This window comes from Postia placenta (assembly GCF_002117355.1).
Source record: "Postia placenta MAD-698-R-SB12 unplaced genomic scaffold POSPLAscaffold_18, whole genome shotgun sequence".
NCBI classification, from domain to species: Eukaryota; Fungi; Basidiomycota; class Agaricomycetes; order Polyporales; family Adustoporiaceae; genus Rhodonia; species Rhodonia placenta.
The window spans coordinates 196,944-211,613 of record NW_020169849.1 but is presented as its reverse complement, the minus strand read 5'-3'; the positions used below and the strand labels follow the sequence as shown (position 1 = coordinate 211,613).

At 52.7% G+C, this 14,670-nt stretch overlaps 7 protein-coding genes across 7 annotated transcripts in view; 2 read left to right on the top strand and 5 right to left on the bottom strand.

Annotated features, from left to right (window-relative positions):
• Positions 1-33: 33 nt before the first annotated feature.
• Positions 34-1,557, bottom strand: POSPLADRAFT_1050051 (hypothetical protein; the record flags this gene model as incomplete). The annotated part of the gene is made up of 3 exons (XM_024479900.1): positions 34-1,040; positions 1,136-1,226; positions 1,318-1,557. 3 exons carry the CDS (start codon positions 1,555-1,557, stop codon positions 34-36), a joined length of 1,338 nt encoding a protein of 445 aa, XP_024334170.1.
• Positions 1,558-2,690: 1,133 nt separating this feature from the next.
• On the bottom strand, positions 2,691-3,903 carry POSPLADRAFT_1156508 (hypothetical protein; the record flags this gene model as incomplete). Its single annotated transcript, XM_024487075.1, has 2 exons — positions 2,691-3,749; positions 3,811-3,903. 2 exons carry the CDS (start codon positions 3,901-3,903, stop codon positions 2,691-2,693), a joined length of 1,152 nt encoding a protein of 383 aa, XP_024334169.1.
• Positions 3,904-4,555: 652 nt separating this feature from the next.
• Positions 4,556-5,866, top strand: POSPLADRAFT_1156726 (hypothetical protein; the record flags this gene model as incomplete). Its single annotated transcript, XM_024487097.1, has 2 exons — positions 4,556-4,699; positions 4,748-5,866. 2 exons carry the CDS (start codon positions 4,556-4,558, stop codon positions 5,864-5,866), a joined length of 1,263 nt encoding a protein of 420 aa, XP_024334168.1.
• Positions 5,867-6,112: 246 nt separating this feature from the next.
• POSPLADRAFT_1157200 (hypothetical protein) lies at positions 6,113-8,482 on the bottom strand (the record flags this gene model as incomplete). The annotated part of the gene is made up of 4 exons (XM_024487143.1): positions 6,113-6,335; positions 6,388-6,511; positions 6,859-6,920; positions 7,446-8,482. 4 exons carry the CDS (start codon positions 8,480-8,482, stop codon positions 6,113-6,115), a joined length of 1,446 nt encoding a protein of 481 aa, XP_024334167.1.
• Positions 8,483-9,311: 829 nt separating this feature from the next.
• On the top strand, positions 9,312-10,413 carry POSPLADRAFT_1061582 (hypothetical protein; the record flags this gene model as incomplete). The annotated part of the gene is made up of 2 exons (XM_024481397.1): positions 9,312-9,431; positions 9,487-10,413. The coding sequence occupies 2 exons, from the start codon at positions 9,312-9,314 to the stop codon at positions 10,411-10,413; spliced, it is 1,047 nt and encodes a 348-aa protein (XP_024334166.1).
• A 442-nt stretch (positions 10,414-10,855) lies between these two features.
• POSPLADRAFT_1097232 (hypothetical protein) lies at positions 10,856-11,389 on the bottom strand (the record flags this gene model as incomplete). The annotated part of the gene is made up of 1 exon (XM_024483143.1): positions 10,856-11,389. A coding segment is annotated over one exon (534 nt), but the record flags the coding sequence as incomplete, so codon positions are not given.
• Positions 11,390-12,970: 1,581 nt separating this feature from the next.
• Positions 12,971-14,670, bottom strand: part of POSPLADRAFT_1174435 (hypothetical protein) — a 2,614-nt gene continuing 914 nt past the window's right edge. The window contains exons 4-10 of the mRNA XM_024488288.1: positions 14,569-14,663; positions 14,219-14,324; positions 14,092-14,159; positions 13,929-14,041; positions 13,712-13,877; positions 13,315-13,659; positions 12,971-13,259 (exon numbers count right to left, since the gene is read on the bottom strand). Coding sequence (XP_024334164.1) covers positions 13,131-13,259; positions 13,315-13,659; positions 13,712-13,877; positions 13,929-14,041; positions 14,092-14,159; positions 14,219-14,324; positions 14,569-14,663 — 1,022 coding nt within the window. The 3' untranslated portion in view covers positions 12,971-13,130. The remainder of the gene's footprint in view (positions 13,260-13,314; positions 13,660-13,711; positions 13,878-13,928; positions 14,042-14,091; positions 14,160-14,218; positions 14,325-14,568; positions 14,664-14,670) is intronic.

The following is a 14,670-nucleotide window of genomic DNA, read 5'->3' as shown; positions in this document are numbered from 1 at the left end:
CAGGTATCATATATGTGCCGTCAAGGAGTAATTCTACGCAAGCCTAGCAGAAGAAGCCGCGGTCATCAACGCCTTCTGTCTCTCCGGTATAGATTTGACAACGAGGTTCGTCACCTTCGACCAGCTATTCGTCGACTCGCGGGGGACTACGCCATAATCAGCGAAAACGCAAGTTAAACAAGGGAACCACTTTATGAGTAACTCGAAGACGGTTTCGATCATGCAGGCCTGACTGTCTATAGGTGAGTCGTCAAAACGTAGGGCCGTTACCTTTGATTTTGAGCGGAAGGAACATATATCGGGGTGCTTGGCCAGTAAAGGGTCGACAACAAGATGTTCAAAGAAACACGCTTGTACACGCAGCCCGATTCTAGTCAGCTCCGGACAGTGTTCCGCCAAGTAATGCATTGCAGAAAGCGGGAGTGGCGGGCTGCCAGGATGTCGAGGAAGGAGTCTCAGCACCTGTAATTTCGGAAGGTTCTCGGCAATCTCCTTGATTGCGATGGGGTCTAGGTCGATGTGCCCGCCACAGATTGATAGGGTCAGGAGGTCACACAAATTTCGTAATGGTCGGAGAGAGTAGCGATCCACAGAGCAGCGAAGCTGGTCGTCTTTTCGCTTCCCTGTATGAATCTCCAGTCTTAGATGCTGCAGGCCGATATGGCGTTCGGATAGTATATCAAAGATTGGGAAAAGATCTGACTCTTCCTGTAGCTCGATATCAAGCTCTGTAAGGCACTTCCATGAGATGCTCTTCAAAAAGATATTTGCATCGTTGACCGTAGGGATGGAAAGCTTCCATGTGTGGAGATTGCGGAAGCCCGGACCAGCTGACGTAACGGAGGCAATTGGGGAGAGCAATGAGATGGCGCGGAGAGCATGAGGTCCCGGAGTAGATGACTCAAGGGAAACATCGACATGAAACATTGGAGTAAGAGTGGCCAGTCTAGCGAATCCAGCGACAATGCCGTATACTGTTTCGGGATCGTGGTCAACGAGTTCGAGTTGCACGTGATCGATGAAAGGGCCGACAATGCATTCTGGAGCAGGAAGTGTGTGGAGCGAATCTTTGTGTAGAGACAGACGACGGATCTGAGGGAGGAGGCGAATCGGACGATGCCGGTGTTCGACGAACGAACATAGTGACGGATAGTCGACGTCACCAGTGTCTTCCCAATGAAAGTGGCGAATATAGCCAGCGTAATATTTGAATCGTTGTAGGTTTCCTGACGCGACAATAGGGCACAGTACCTGACGGGGTCGACGACTTCATAGTTGGAACGCGGATACATGAAGGGTGAAAACGGAACCACTCACCAACACATTCCTCCCATCGTCTTCCTGCGCTTCGTACCAGTTCTTAGGAGGGAGTAGCTTGAGCAAGGGCACAAGACTTTTCATGCTCTTCCATAATATCGGCATTCCTCTCTTCTGAAGCAACCGACATGTTGCACATAGGCTCGCCAATGTACCCGCGCCACGTCCATCTGCATATATGTTCGTCAGCACTTTGAAGCACAAAGCTTCGTTATCGATAACGCGCTGCATGAAGGGCATAGTTGAGGATGACTATGGGCGTATGGTGTCCTTGAACTGACCAGGTATGCAAGAATGAAACGAGGGTGTCAACGCTCGACTGTGTCACCTCGCCTTTTTGAAGGAGAGATAAAAACATGCTTTGATAGGTTCTTCGCTGATGGAGACGAGATCGTGGCGGAAAGAACGCTTGACGAGCAATGTGATGCTGACGCCACTGATCCCGCTCTATGTGGCGGAGTGTACTAGCATGCCACCTAAAGCACCAAAGCAAGGACCGCCTGAGTGTACAGGGGGCTGGTGGATCCTCGAGGCGCATCATGTGGCGACACAAAAGACACTACGCGAGCCATCTGAAAAGAAGCACATAGCTAGGAGTATGGCTAATTATTTCGAAAGTCAGACGCTCGGCTCAGTCAGAGTCTTGCATATTCTGATACCACTGGCTAGGCCGTCCCGTGTTGCATTTTGAGAATTATGAGGATATACTGAGAGATCTGGAGCAAGCGAATGCCAGTGGCAGCATGAAGACCTTGCAAGTCAAAGACTAACTTGGGGGCAATCACGGGTAGGACACGTCGGTCTCGTTTCCGGAAAAGGAAACTCTGTACAAGCGCGTTAGACGCAAACTGTTTTGATCCGTTTTGATCTTCCATTTACCATACTCCGGACTGTCAGCAATAGATAGGTACGTTCAAAATTGCCGCTTAAATGTCGCTGGAAAAGAAGCGACTTTTCGCTGCTTTTGAGCGCCCAGAGGTCGCTGAAAGGTCGCTGATGACTACGCGTGATGAAGCCGTGATTTGATCACGCTGACCAGCCAATCAGGTTGGTGAGTCATGCAAACGTGACATGGCCGTAGGCCAAAATCTGCGAGCGCTTGCGACGAGCAGTCGCTTATTTGTCGCTGTTCGAGGAGGGAGCTCAGATTCTGCTCGCTGCTTTTGGCTGCTTAAATTTCGCTTGTTTTCCAGCGAAATTTAAGCGGCAATTTTTAATGCACTTAATCTAGAGGTCGCTCGCTGCTCAGCGCTCAAGGCCTTGGTCGTCGTCTATACAAGAAGCATCGGGATCTCCTCTAAATTAGGTCCATCAACATCTTATCGTACTCCTATATTACGCATACATATCGCCACTAATATCCTCAAAGACTCTCAGGAGACCTGATCAATCAATTTGATATGCGGCTGCTTCTCAGCAATGGTCCGGACCAGCTCGTCGGAAGGGCGCCGAAGAAACAGTCTTGATATATGAGGCAGGTCGAATAACGGTTCCAACGCCTCATAACCCACTGCCTTTGAGAGTTCTGCGTGTTCGAAATCCAGACCAAAGAGAGTCAAGGTGTCTCGGAAGGGAACCTGCTGCAGCTTCAGAATGTGCGCGTGAAGCATCGTTGAGTCAAGTTCGACATCTGCGTCTTCGACATCGATAATGAGCCTGGTCAGGATGCGTGAGCTAACATTGCCCACAAACGACAAGGAGCGTTCATCCAGGTGCTCTACACTGAAGCGCATAGCGCGCAAAGCGCAGAATGGGCGATGAATTCCTTTGAAGAGGCGAGGTTCGAGTTCTGTCGCGTCAAGGCAGATCGTCACGTCCCGGAGGTTTGGATTTGTCGCGAGTTGGATGATACCATCTGCAGGGACTGGAATTTTGACTGATGAAAACTCTTGCGCACGGGAACAAGTGGTCCGGAGGAGGTCACTGATGGGCTTGGAAGTAAACTCTGGGTCGCAGCGATCACCTTCAGAATCATGGTCGGCTGAGAGGTGAAGGGTGCGGAGCCGAGGGTACATTGATTGTACCACCTGCATGAACGTGCCGACGCGAAATGACGACCCATTGTGATACATGTCCATGTGAAGCGCTTCGAGATTGGTACACACGGTGCACATCCTCGTGAGCAGGGACATGCTGTGTCCAATCGACTCCCAGTTACCACGGCCGACCTGGATATCGATCTCCACGAGCGCAGGTCCGAAAAGCATGTCGAAACCATCGAGGTTACTAGATGGATGTAGTTTGAGGATGCGGGCTCGTGGTAGGAGGTAGAAGTCGCTGGGAACATGAGGCGCCAGATATTCGAGTGTAGCAGGTTTGACGTTGTTTTCCGTGATGCTGAGTTCTCTCACGAAGCGCGAGTAATGCTCAAGACGAGATATATCGAGTTGAGTAGTGACTGGACTGGCGTATCGCAAGGCGTCGTGTATGCCCTGTGGACAGACCGTTCATCAACTGTGACCATCAAAGTATAGGAAACCACAAAGGACTCACAGTGTGGTAGGAGATGGGAAGACTGTGGGGAATCTCATGTAGACCCCAGAAGCCATCCGGCAGCGTCTTTATGAGTGGGACAATACTGTCCATTTTCTCCCACAAAATGCATATGGCGGGGACATGGAAGGACTGGCATGTGGCTGCGAGACTTGCGACTGATCCTTTACCATTGCCGGAGTCGTATACGTCGCGGACAATCTGATCGAATATCTCAGCGATTAGCAGGCAAGGGTGGCCTGTAAAGGTGGCCGGCCCATGCGTATGACTTGAAGTTAGTGGAGCTATTGCGGGTAACTTGGAGGATTCGGTGCTAGAATGCGGAGTATAGGTATCAGCATCAGTTGTGTGCGCAGGAACCAAAGATGAAAGATGAACATGGTCCTTATAAATGGCACGCCACAAATCATTGTGGCTGGCGGCCCGAAGGCTTCCGGCGCCCATCAACCTCAACTTGAACATGAGCGCCTCTCGGAGTCGAGCTTCGATTTAGACACATCCGTATTTGACATACTCTATGGTTGACCGTAAGCTGCTCAAGATGTATCCGGTCGTCTCGACGTTTTGACTGATGGTGCATTATTTTCGATATGTAGAAACCGAACCACCGCCGACGGCCGCCAGTCGCTGTTTACTGTCCAACCAAATCATACTCCTCATCGCACGCTCCCTCTATTCGAGTGGAGACTGCAAGCGCTCTGTAGCTAATATGGGACTTGCCTGTCGCTCGCTGCACGTCCCAGCAATGTCTGTTCTCTGGGAGACGATGGCGGGTCTGGCTCCGTTCATCCGCACATTGCCTCCAAATCATGTGTATGATTATGAAGATGACAAGTATGATGATTATGAAAGCGACGACCCCGGGTACCACAAGAGCACCTTCGTAATTGTAAGTCAAGATCTTTCCTGATGGAAGCGACTGACGTTGCCGATGTAGGGTGTCAATCGACATCACTTAGCTTCCAACGTTCGTTTTGCTCTCAATACCCAGCGTCTGGATCATTACGCGAGATTCATCAAGCATGTCACTGTGCACGACAAGGATGCATACTATGCCACCTTGCACGATCTATCCATCCACATGCCCTCGGGATATCGCTTGCTACCGGAAGTGCGAACACTCGACATCCACCTTGATGCTGTGGGCGGGCCAGAAGGCATGGACATGCTCTTTGGGCCTCGAGTGGATGCTATCTCTGTGAGAATCGAAAGGACCGACACAGGATTCCGCTGGACCACGGTATTTCTCAACAAGATGTTTGCCATCTGTCGCAATCTACGGACGCTCAAGATCGACTTTGATCTTTGCGATCCAGAGGAAATTTGTGTGATCTTGGACATGATGCGTGCCGCTCGTCCCTCCCTCAGAGCTCTGCATCTGACATTCAAGGCGTGGATATATGGCTTCAAGGTTATGGGCACGCCCAGAGACTCGATGGAGAGACTGCTGCGGGTCATCAGCGGCACCGTTCACGATTTCTCCTCGACCATCCGCATCGAACCCCTTGCCATGCAGGCATTTGGTCTCTTCAGGAACCTCCAGAATCTGATGATTCATCTGAGTCCGCAGGCTATGTCGCATCTCACAAGTAAAGGCCCAAATTTCCTCTTTCCGTCACTACGTTCTCTGGAGATCATAGCAGACAACATCTTTCTAGACACCCCGCCGTTCATGCGACACCTACAGGCGATGCACCTGGATACGCTGGCTTTACTCTTTATAAGATCACCAAGCGCATCCTGTGAGGATTTCATGAGCGACTTCAACCAGTCATTCTTGACGTGTTCTTTCTCGGGGACGCTTTCGGTTGTCGCCATGCATCCTCGCCAACGGGACCGCAACATGTGGCGGCCGCCCTACAGCATGATGGCTACCTTGTTGGCGCTACCAAAACTATCTGCGTTATATCTTCCACGACAATGGGCGCGAGACGATGTATTGGAAACCATTGCTAAAAATAGGCCGGAGATCCAGCTGTTAGAACATTGCCCTCTCCACCCACGTGCATTTCCTGACATTCCTGATGTACCGCTCTTCCATTCACAGCTGCTTTAATCACGTAGTCCTTGTCTATCAACATCCCCTTGCTTTGATGTTGTGCCTTCGTGACAACATTTGCATTACACCAATACATAGTCCTTTCCAGTATATTCGAGCACCACATTCAGCTCTAGCTGAGACAAGAATCTACGAGACAGAGACAAAGAGGGATCAACGTGAGAGCTCGGGGTACTGGATCGTCATGAAACGTACAAGGATCAAGGTGCACACAGAAACCTTTACATCAACACACAGGACATCTCAGTACACATATGGGATCAGCCTGTACGGGACTCTCCGTGCCCACGCATCCCACTCCTCGCCAAACTGCTCTCGTAGCAGCCGATCCTCTGTCGGAGGGCGCACGACGGCCGGCACCAGAGACAGCAGACAGAAGTGTTGGAACAACCGGGCGAGCACATGCCCGACTACCGGCTCGCCGACGTGCCGCGCTGCGGCGCGATAGTACCTTGTTCCTTCGTACCTGATTTAGATAAGTGTTTACTATATTAGGCCGAGTTCTCGCATGTAATTACTTCGCGCGTTTGCCTCCCCGCCCCGAGGACGAGACAAACCGCTTCGTATTTGATCTTTTCCCGCGCCGCTCGCTTCCGTAAACCTTCGCGCTCGCTTGTTCGAACCCGACGCCGACACTCGTTTCTACAAGAAGAACACATACAACGCCGCTCCGAACTTTCCCCAAGCCGTATCATAGATGCGGCACTCCCGGAACCACGATCCCGGACTGGGCTATGGAGCCTACGAGCCTCGCGGTCTATGGTGCTACATAGCACTTTGCGAGATCAGGCGGATCTACATAGCACTATATAATCGGGGGGAAGTCTATCACTCTATGTGGTCTACAGGATCTACATAGAGCTATGTAGGTTTGGGCATTTTTCCTGATGCAATAGCAAACAGGGAACTCGGTCAAGACCATTTCAATTTCCTTTATTGCTTTATGTTTCTTTTGTATTTCTTGATGCAGAGCGAAAAACAGCACGTACTACCAATCTCATCCTTCGACTCTTGGGCTTGCGAAGATGAGATTGATGGGGAGATGAAGTAACTGAAGTAGGTCGATCAGGGAAGTGGTCCTAAGGGCCAGCAGGCGAGTATGACGGGCTAGGGTAACATTCCCATGAGACTGAGAATCTGTCGGCTGTACACTCAAATCTGACATTTGAGTCTAGCTTGCTTTTGCCTAGTGAAGGCTTCTCATCCCGATCCGGATAGTAGTTTACCATATTCAAATGCGTGTGATCAGATATTGGACCATCTCAACCTCATTATGGCATTCCTGTCTCTCCCACTCTGTGTTATCATAAGCCAGCGTCGATGTCGGGTAATATAGCTCCTCTCTCTCCCTCAAACCACAGCTATCTCTTTGCTCTGATGTACGACAGAGTGACCCGAGCGTCACACGCACTGCGTGAGATTCATGGTATTCATGAATTTATTCGAACGCGTTGGTTTCGTACCACGAGTAAGTGGGGATGTTGCAGAAGAACATTATTCACTGTTTTCATAAAGAGGATGGTACATCAGTGCAGAATACGACTAACGGCTGCATCAACATTCCTAATAGACTCACTGGAAGTAGGGTTCTGTAATCAACTCGATGTGTGGATGCTTTCCGGCAATGGTCAGAACCAGCTCATCGGAAGGCCGCCGAAGAAACAGTCTTGAGAACTGAGGGAGATCAAACAACGGTCCCAAGATTTCGTATGTGACTTTCTTTGAGAGGTTTGAGCGTGTATCAAAAGCCAGACCAAAGAGTGTCAAGGTGTCTCGGAAGGGAGACTGCTGCACACACTGAATATGCGCGCAAAGCATTGTTGAGTCGAGGTTCTCCGAGTCATCCTCAACATCAATGATGAGCCTTGTGAGGACCGCTGAGCTGACGCTGCCCAGAAAAGATAAGGAACTTTCATCCATCTCCTTGACGCTGAAGCGCATAGCATGCAAAGCCGAGAAGGGACGATGGATCCCTTCGAAGATACGACGTTCGAGAGGTGTCTCGTCGAGGCAGATCCACACGTCGCGGAGGTTAGGATTTCTCGCGAGCTTGATGACACCATTTTCAGGGACTGGAATATGGACCGACGAGAATTCTTGGGCGCGAGCGCACGTGGTACGAAGAAGGTCGATGATGGGCCTCGACGTGAACTCAGGGTCGCAGCGATAATCATAATCGTGTATGGCCAAGAGGTGAAGGATGCGTAGTCGAGGATATGTTGATTGCACCATTTGCACGAACGTACCAACATGACTCGACAACTCAGCTTCAGCTTCTTCTTCAAAACGTATATCCAGCCGGAGCACTTCGAGATTGGTGCATACGCAGCACATCCTTGCGAGAAAGGTGATGCCACACCTCATTGACGTCCAGTCACTGTCGATTTCAATATGCACATCCACGAGCTCGGGTCCGATGAGCATGTCGAAACCCTCCATGTCACCCGAGAGACGTAGCTTAAGGACACGGGTTCGTGGGAGGAAGCAGAAGTCGCTGGGAAGATGAGGTGCCAGATACTCCAACGTAGAGAGCTCTATATAGTCCTCGATGATGCTGAGTTCTCGTAAGAAGCACGAGTAATGCTCCAGTCGGGATGTGTCAATTTGGATCATAGTGGCAGGACTTGGGTGTCGCAAGGCGTCGACTATGTTCTATAGGCCGACTATATGTCAGCTTCAGATATCTGTTGGGGAATAAAAGGGGTCTCACATCATGGTAAAGCTTGTGGCGGCCCGAGGGTCTCCGGGGGAACTCGAGCTCACCGTGGATGCCATTCGGCGGCAGAGTCTCCACAAGTGGGGCGACACTAACCATTTTCTCCCACAAAACGCATATGGCAGGGACATGGAAGGATTTGCACGTTGCTGCGAGACTCGCGACTGAGCCTTCACCGCTTCCGGAACTGTATACGTGACGGACGATCTGATCGAAAATCTCAGCGATGAGCAGGCAACGATGACCTGTAAAGGCGACCAGCCCGTGCATGTGACTTGAACTTGAAGGTAGCGAAGTCATTTGTGGGTAGCTTGCCTGTCTCAGATGTGTGCAGGGAACTTGAGGCGAAAGACGAACGCGGACCACTTTGACGGTGTGGCACCGATCGGTGGCTACCAGCGCCCATCAATCTCAAAAACTTGAGCACGAGCGCCTCTCGTGGCTTCAGCGCTTCGACTCGGCCGCCACTCATATTCAACATAATCTATGGTAGACCGTGAGCTGCTCAAGATTTATTTGGTCGTCTCGATGATCTGACTGATGGTGCATTGTTTTCGATATGTAGAAACCGAGCCCGCTGATACGCTGGCGACGACAGCTGCCACTCGCTGCTTGCTGTCCAACCAGATTGTAAGCCTGATAGCGCGTGCCCTGTGTTCGAATGGAAACGGCAAACGCTCTGTAGCGAACCTGGGAATCGCCTGTCGCTCGCTGCATGTCCCAGCAATGTCTGTCCTCTGGGAGACAATGTCGGGTCTTGCGCCGCTCATCTACACACTGCCTCCAAATCATGTCGACGAGTATGAAGAAGACGTACCTGAGAATCATGAGAGTATCGCCATCATTGTCAGTAACCACTCCCAAACGCCCACGATATTAACGACTGACATTGATGACGTAGGGTGTCAATCGACATCGGTTAGATTCTAATGCTCGTCTAGCACTGAATACCCGACGTCTGGATCATTACGCAAGGTTCATCAAGCATGTCACTATCCACAATGAGGACGCCTACTACGCGACCTTGCACGATCTATCTATCCACAAGGTCTCGGGATACCGCCTGCTACCGGAAGTGCGCACTCTCAACATTCATCTTGACGCTGTGGGTGGACCAGAAGGTATATACATGCTCCTCGGGCCTCGAGTGGATGCCATCTCTGTGCGAGTTGCAAAGGACGACGTCGGGCTCCGGTGGACCATAGTACTATTTACCAAGATGTTCGCGATCTGCCGCAACTTGCAGACCTTACATGTCGACTTCGGCGACTGTCATGAAGACGATATTTGTATGATCCTAGACACGATTCGAGCCGCACGCCCCTCCCTCACGGCTCTCCATCTCGGACGCAAATATTGGGTGTATTCCCGGGCCATGGGCAGCGAGCTGATTGCGAGACTGCTGCGACTCATCAGTGGCACCATTCGCGATTTCTCGTCGACTCTCCTCATTAACTACGTTTCCGTCCAATCGTTCAGTCTCTTCAGGAACCTTCAGAACCTGGTGATCCATTTGGACGAGAATACTACATGGTATTTGACATGCCCACAAGCTTTCTGCTTCTCAACATTGCGGTCTCTTGAGATCATAACAGACTTCATTTCTAAGAAGACGACTCTATTCATCCATCGCATACGGGCGGAGCACCTCCACACGCTAGCTATCTTCCTCATGACTTCGCTAGTGGACGGGTACTGGGGGCGTGCCCAGCGAGATATCTCAACAAGTCGTTATCGACATGTGCCTTCTCGCAGACACTTTCAGTCGTCGCCATACACCCTCGCCACTTCGCCAATGACGGATGGCGGCCACCTTACAGCATCATGAGTCCGTTGCTGGCGCTACCCAAACTCGCTGCGCTGTATCTTCCGCGGCAGTGGGTGGCAGACGGTGTACTGGAAACCATCACTGAAACAAGGCCGGAGATCCAACTGTTAGAACATTGTCCTCTGCACCCGCGAATCTTCCCTGACATCCCTGACGTACCGGTCTCCCGTTGAGAGCTGCCTTCACCTCATCGTCCTTGTCTTTCACTGTTGCCTTGCATGTTGTGACGCCTCCACAACATCTGCATTGCGCCTAATAGTAACACAGTCCCTTCCAGTGTATTCGAGCACCACATCTAGCTTTAGCTGAGAGAGAAATATACGAGACAGAGACAAAAATGAATCAACGAGACAGCTCAGGGTACTAGATCGTCATGAGACATATTTGGTGCTGCAGAGAATAAGGTACATGCAGAAAGCCTAAAATGAACACACAGACCATCTCAGTACACATATGGAATCAGCCTGTACGGGACTCTCCGTGCCCACGCATCCCACTCCTCGCAAAACTGCTCTCGTAGCAGCCGGTCCTCCGTCGGAGGGCGCACGACGGCGGGCACCAGAGACAGCAGACAGAAGAACACATACAACGCCGCTCCGAACTTTCCCCAAGCCGTTTCGTAGATGCGGCACTCCCGGAACCACGATCCCGGACTGGCGCAGCAGATCCCTGGGCCGACCATGGCGACCAGCCAGCCCGTGTACGACGGGTGGCGGACATACGCGTACGGGCCGGTTGTGACGAGCCGATGGCCATTCCTCATGGCAATCTCGAACGTGAAGAAGCGGCCCATCGTGCGGTAGCACTGATACCGAACGATCCCGCCTGCAACGGCGAGCGCAGTACCGATGTAGAATGCAGGCGAGAAGTGGACCCGGGAGGCCAAGGACGTCGGGCCGTTGACTAGCACGGCCAGCACCGATCGTGATGCGGGGGAAGAGGGATATCTGTGTGCCAGGGTGACGGCTATTTCTAGAAGCCCTCCGGCACAGGTGACGACCTGGTTGCACCGGTCACCGTCAGCAAGCGATCTGCAGAGGAGAATAAGCGAGTAACGTACTTTGAAAGCGTTTGAATACGATCTCGCGACCGACGACCAGAGTTTTTCAAACGCGCTCAGGGACTTCGGGCGCTCGCCTTGTACGGCCCTTGGCTGGGGAGGGGTGAAGGTGGTGTAGACACCCAGTGTGCCTGCGATGAGGAACGGAACCTTGGCGATGGACATGAAGGTCTGCGATCCGGTGGCCTCGTCTGGACGAGGCTCGCTGGTCCACCATTCACGACCTAAATAACGGCGAACCCCGGAGGGGCTCCAATGCCGCGGCATCAAACACAGGTCGCCGCTGCCTGCATGAGTGCCCTCCATGGGAAAAATCAAGCGACAACCCGAGGGATGTCACTTGGCACAGATCCGAAGACCACAATATAGATAGCAGGGAACGAGCGCATCACCCACGGTCGCTGCTATCTGCGCTGCGCCCAATGCCAGATATCACCTGGAACATTGACAGATGATCATGGTGCGGAGAGCGGGGAACGAGCTCATGTATTGAATGTCAAGGCAGACTGACACATGACTCGGGGAACAGAAGCAAAGTCTTTGAGTAGACAGGTCGACGGCGCCCGGGAAGATTGCGTATGGGCTTGGCCCCCAGATAAGCGATCGTTCTAGGCACAACGAGCCCTCGCGGCCGCCTGGTGAGCTCACGACTGAATCTGTACGATCCGCGAAGCAGGGCACTAGTAATGATGCATATTCGTGTCTGTGCCCTCGTGAACGCAGCTGCCGGGACGCAGGTGGCCTGATCGACGACGAGGTATACATCCAGCCGCCGACATATCACGAATGGAAGAAGTGTTCGTTGGCGGCCAGCGTCCGTGTGAACAAGAGGACAGGAAAAAAAACAATGGAGGACACCGCATGTGTCGGTGTTTCCCTATTAGTGTTTGCTTGAAGACAAGCGCAAGCCTGCCTACTGCGGAAAAATACGCACTTGTTACGCTTTCTGATCTTTTGCAGTCCGCTTGTGTCAGAGCCCAAAGTGACTCGGGAGGCGGGAGACCTACGCTTCAAGCTACAGCTCAGAGATCTGGCAGGTAGTGACTTGATTGCCCTCGCAAGGCTGCCATGGCCACGCACCTCTGAGGCTGGGTGCTGAACACTCATTCAGGGCCCCGAGTCCGGTATCGTCGCAAGTGGTTTTTCACAGCAAGCGATGTTGGTCATGATAGAGTCCGTCGGATATCAGAAGCCCGAACAAGCAACTCTATCAAGCGCGTAAGGAGCGCGCAGAGAGGTTCGCGCCAAGCCTGCAAGATACTACAAATAGCAGCAGATATATGATGGTGGCGTGCGCTCGCCACATCCCCGGTTCCGACTTCTCCTTCCTGATCTCGATCACGTTCCTGCGAAGGTAATCAAACACCCTATTTCCGCTAGTGGTCACCAACTAACAGTACGATCAGTGATGCCGTCCGGGTCTTACTATCACTGCTGTTTTGAGGGCCGTCATAGGACAAAATACTGCTGTCTCCCGTCGCGAGTTTATACAGATGCTTGAAGGCTGATTCTCCTGAATGGCACTTTCATCTTAATATCATCGGCATATGCACAATCTACAGTCTATTGCATTTTACCGGGGCGCCAGCGAATAGGCAGTTGACTGACAGCCGACTCCAGCAGCAAGCCAATGTAGCACAAACTCGTCCATCGTGCTTCACAGGTGCGCATGCTCGCCTGGGCCGGGCGGCGTTCCGCTCGGGTTGTACTTCACAGCCTTCTTGTTACCGATCACGTCCTTCTCGATGCTCGCATACCCCGCAACCGTCATCAGGATGTCCAGATCCTGCAGCCACGCCCAGTCAGCCCACGCCCATCACACTTGCAACCACCACACTCACCGCAAGAAGACTCCTCATCACATGCCGGCAGCCAGCCTCGCCCTCGTGTGACATCCCCCACACGTACAGCCGCCCCACCGCCACTGCATGCGCCCCGAGTGCGAGCGCCTTGAACACGTCCGCGCCCGTCCGCACGCCCGAGTCATAGATGATCGTCAGCTTGTCGCCCACCGCCTCCACGATCTCCGGCAGCGCGTCCAGGCTCGCGATCGCCCCGTCCACCTGCCGCCCCGCGTGGTTCGTCACCACGATGCCCTCGCATCCGTGCTCGTACGCCAGCACCGCATCCTCAGCATTCTGGATGCCCTTTATCACGAACGGCCGCCCACCCGAGATGCGCTTCCACTGTGGACGCCTTAGTGAGGAGGGACAAGCAAACAGCCGCAGACGCACATACCTGCTTGACGAGCCAGTCGATCTTCTCCCACGTATGTGCTTTGCCGTGCCACACGCTGCTGTCGATCCACTTTCCAGAATCCTTCTTCAGCTCCTCGCCATACTTTTTCATGAACACCGGATCCGATGCCCCGATCTCGTTGCCCACCGCATTCGGATAGTAGAATCTGCGAGCAGCTCAGCGTGCACAGCGGGAGACAATGGTTGTCAGTACTCACACATAGTTTGCGATATTGATGTCTGTTGGGCGCCACCCGAGCTGCCAGGTGTCGGTCGTGAGCATCATGACGTCGAAGCCGGACTTCCATGCGCGCTCTAGGAGAGAAATAGTCTGGCACGATTGTCAGCATCGATGTGCAAGCTGCAGCTACCATCACGCACGATCTCGTCATCGTGCCCCATATAGAGCTGGTAGAACCGCGGGCCCTGTGCGTTGCCGCCGTTGGGGCCTGCGCAGGGAAACAGTGTTAAACATGCCGTCTTTCGGGCGAGCAGCAGCATCACATACCACTGTACTCGTGCACCGAGTTGCTCTCGTTTTTGATCGCCGCACCCGCGTCGTTTGCACGCGCGACGTCCTCGATGGGCTGTGAGCCGGCCGTTGACAGGCAATACTGTGATGTAAAGGTACGTTAGTTCCCGTCGTCACAAGCACACTGACGACGCCAGAGCTTGTCGGGTTTTGAGCCCCATCATATGGATTACAGGGGCCCAGTCAGCACGTGAGTAGTCGAGGTTCAATGCTCTACGAGAGGCAGGGCATGGCAGCATCCACCGGGGAGCACAATGGTGGCCAGCCGACGGTGGCTTCGTAGAACGCCCACGAAGGGAATACAATTGCAGCACGGGAATACTCACAGGGATGCCGAGCTCGCCAGCAATTTTGGCAGGCACGAGCTCACCGAGCGGGTGGTACAGCTTGTTGATGCCGATGGGAGCAAAGAGGATGGGAGCAGGGAT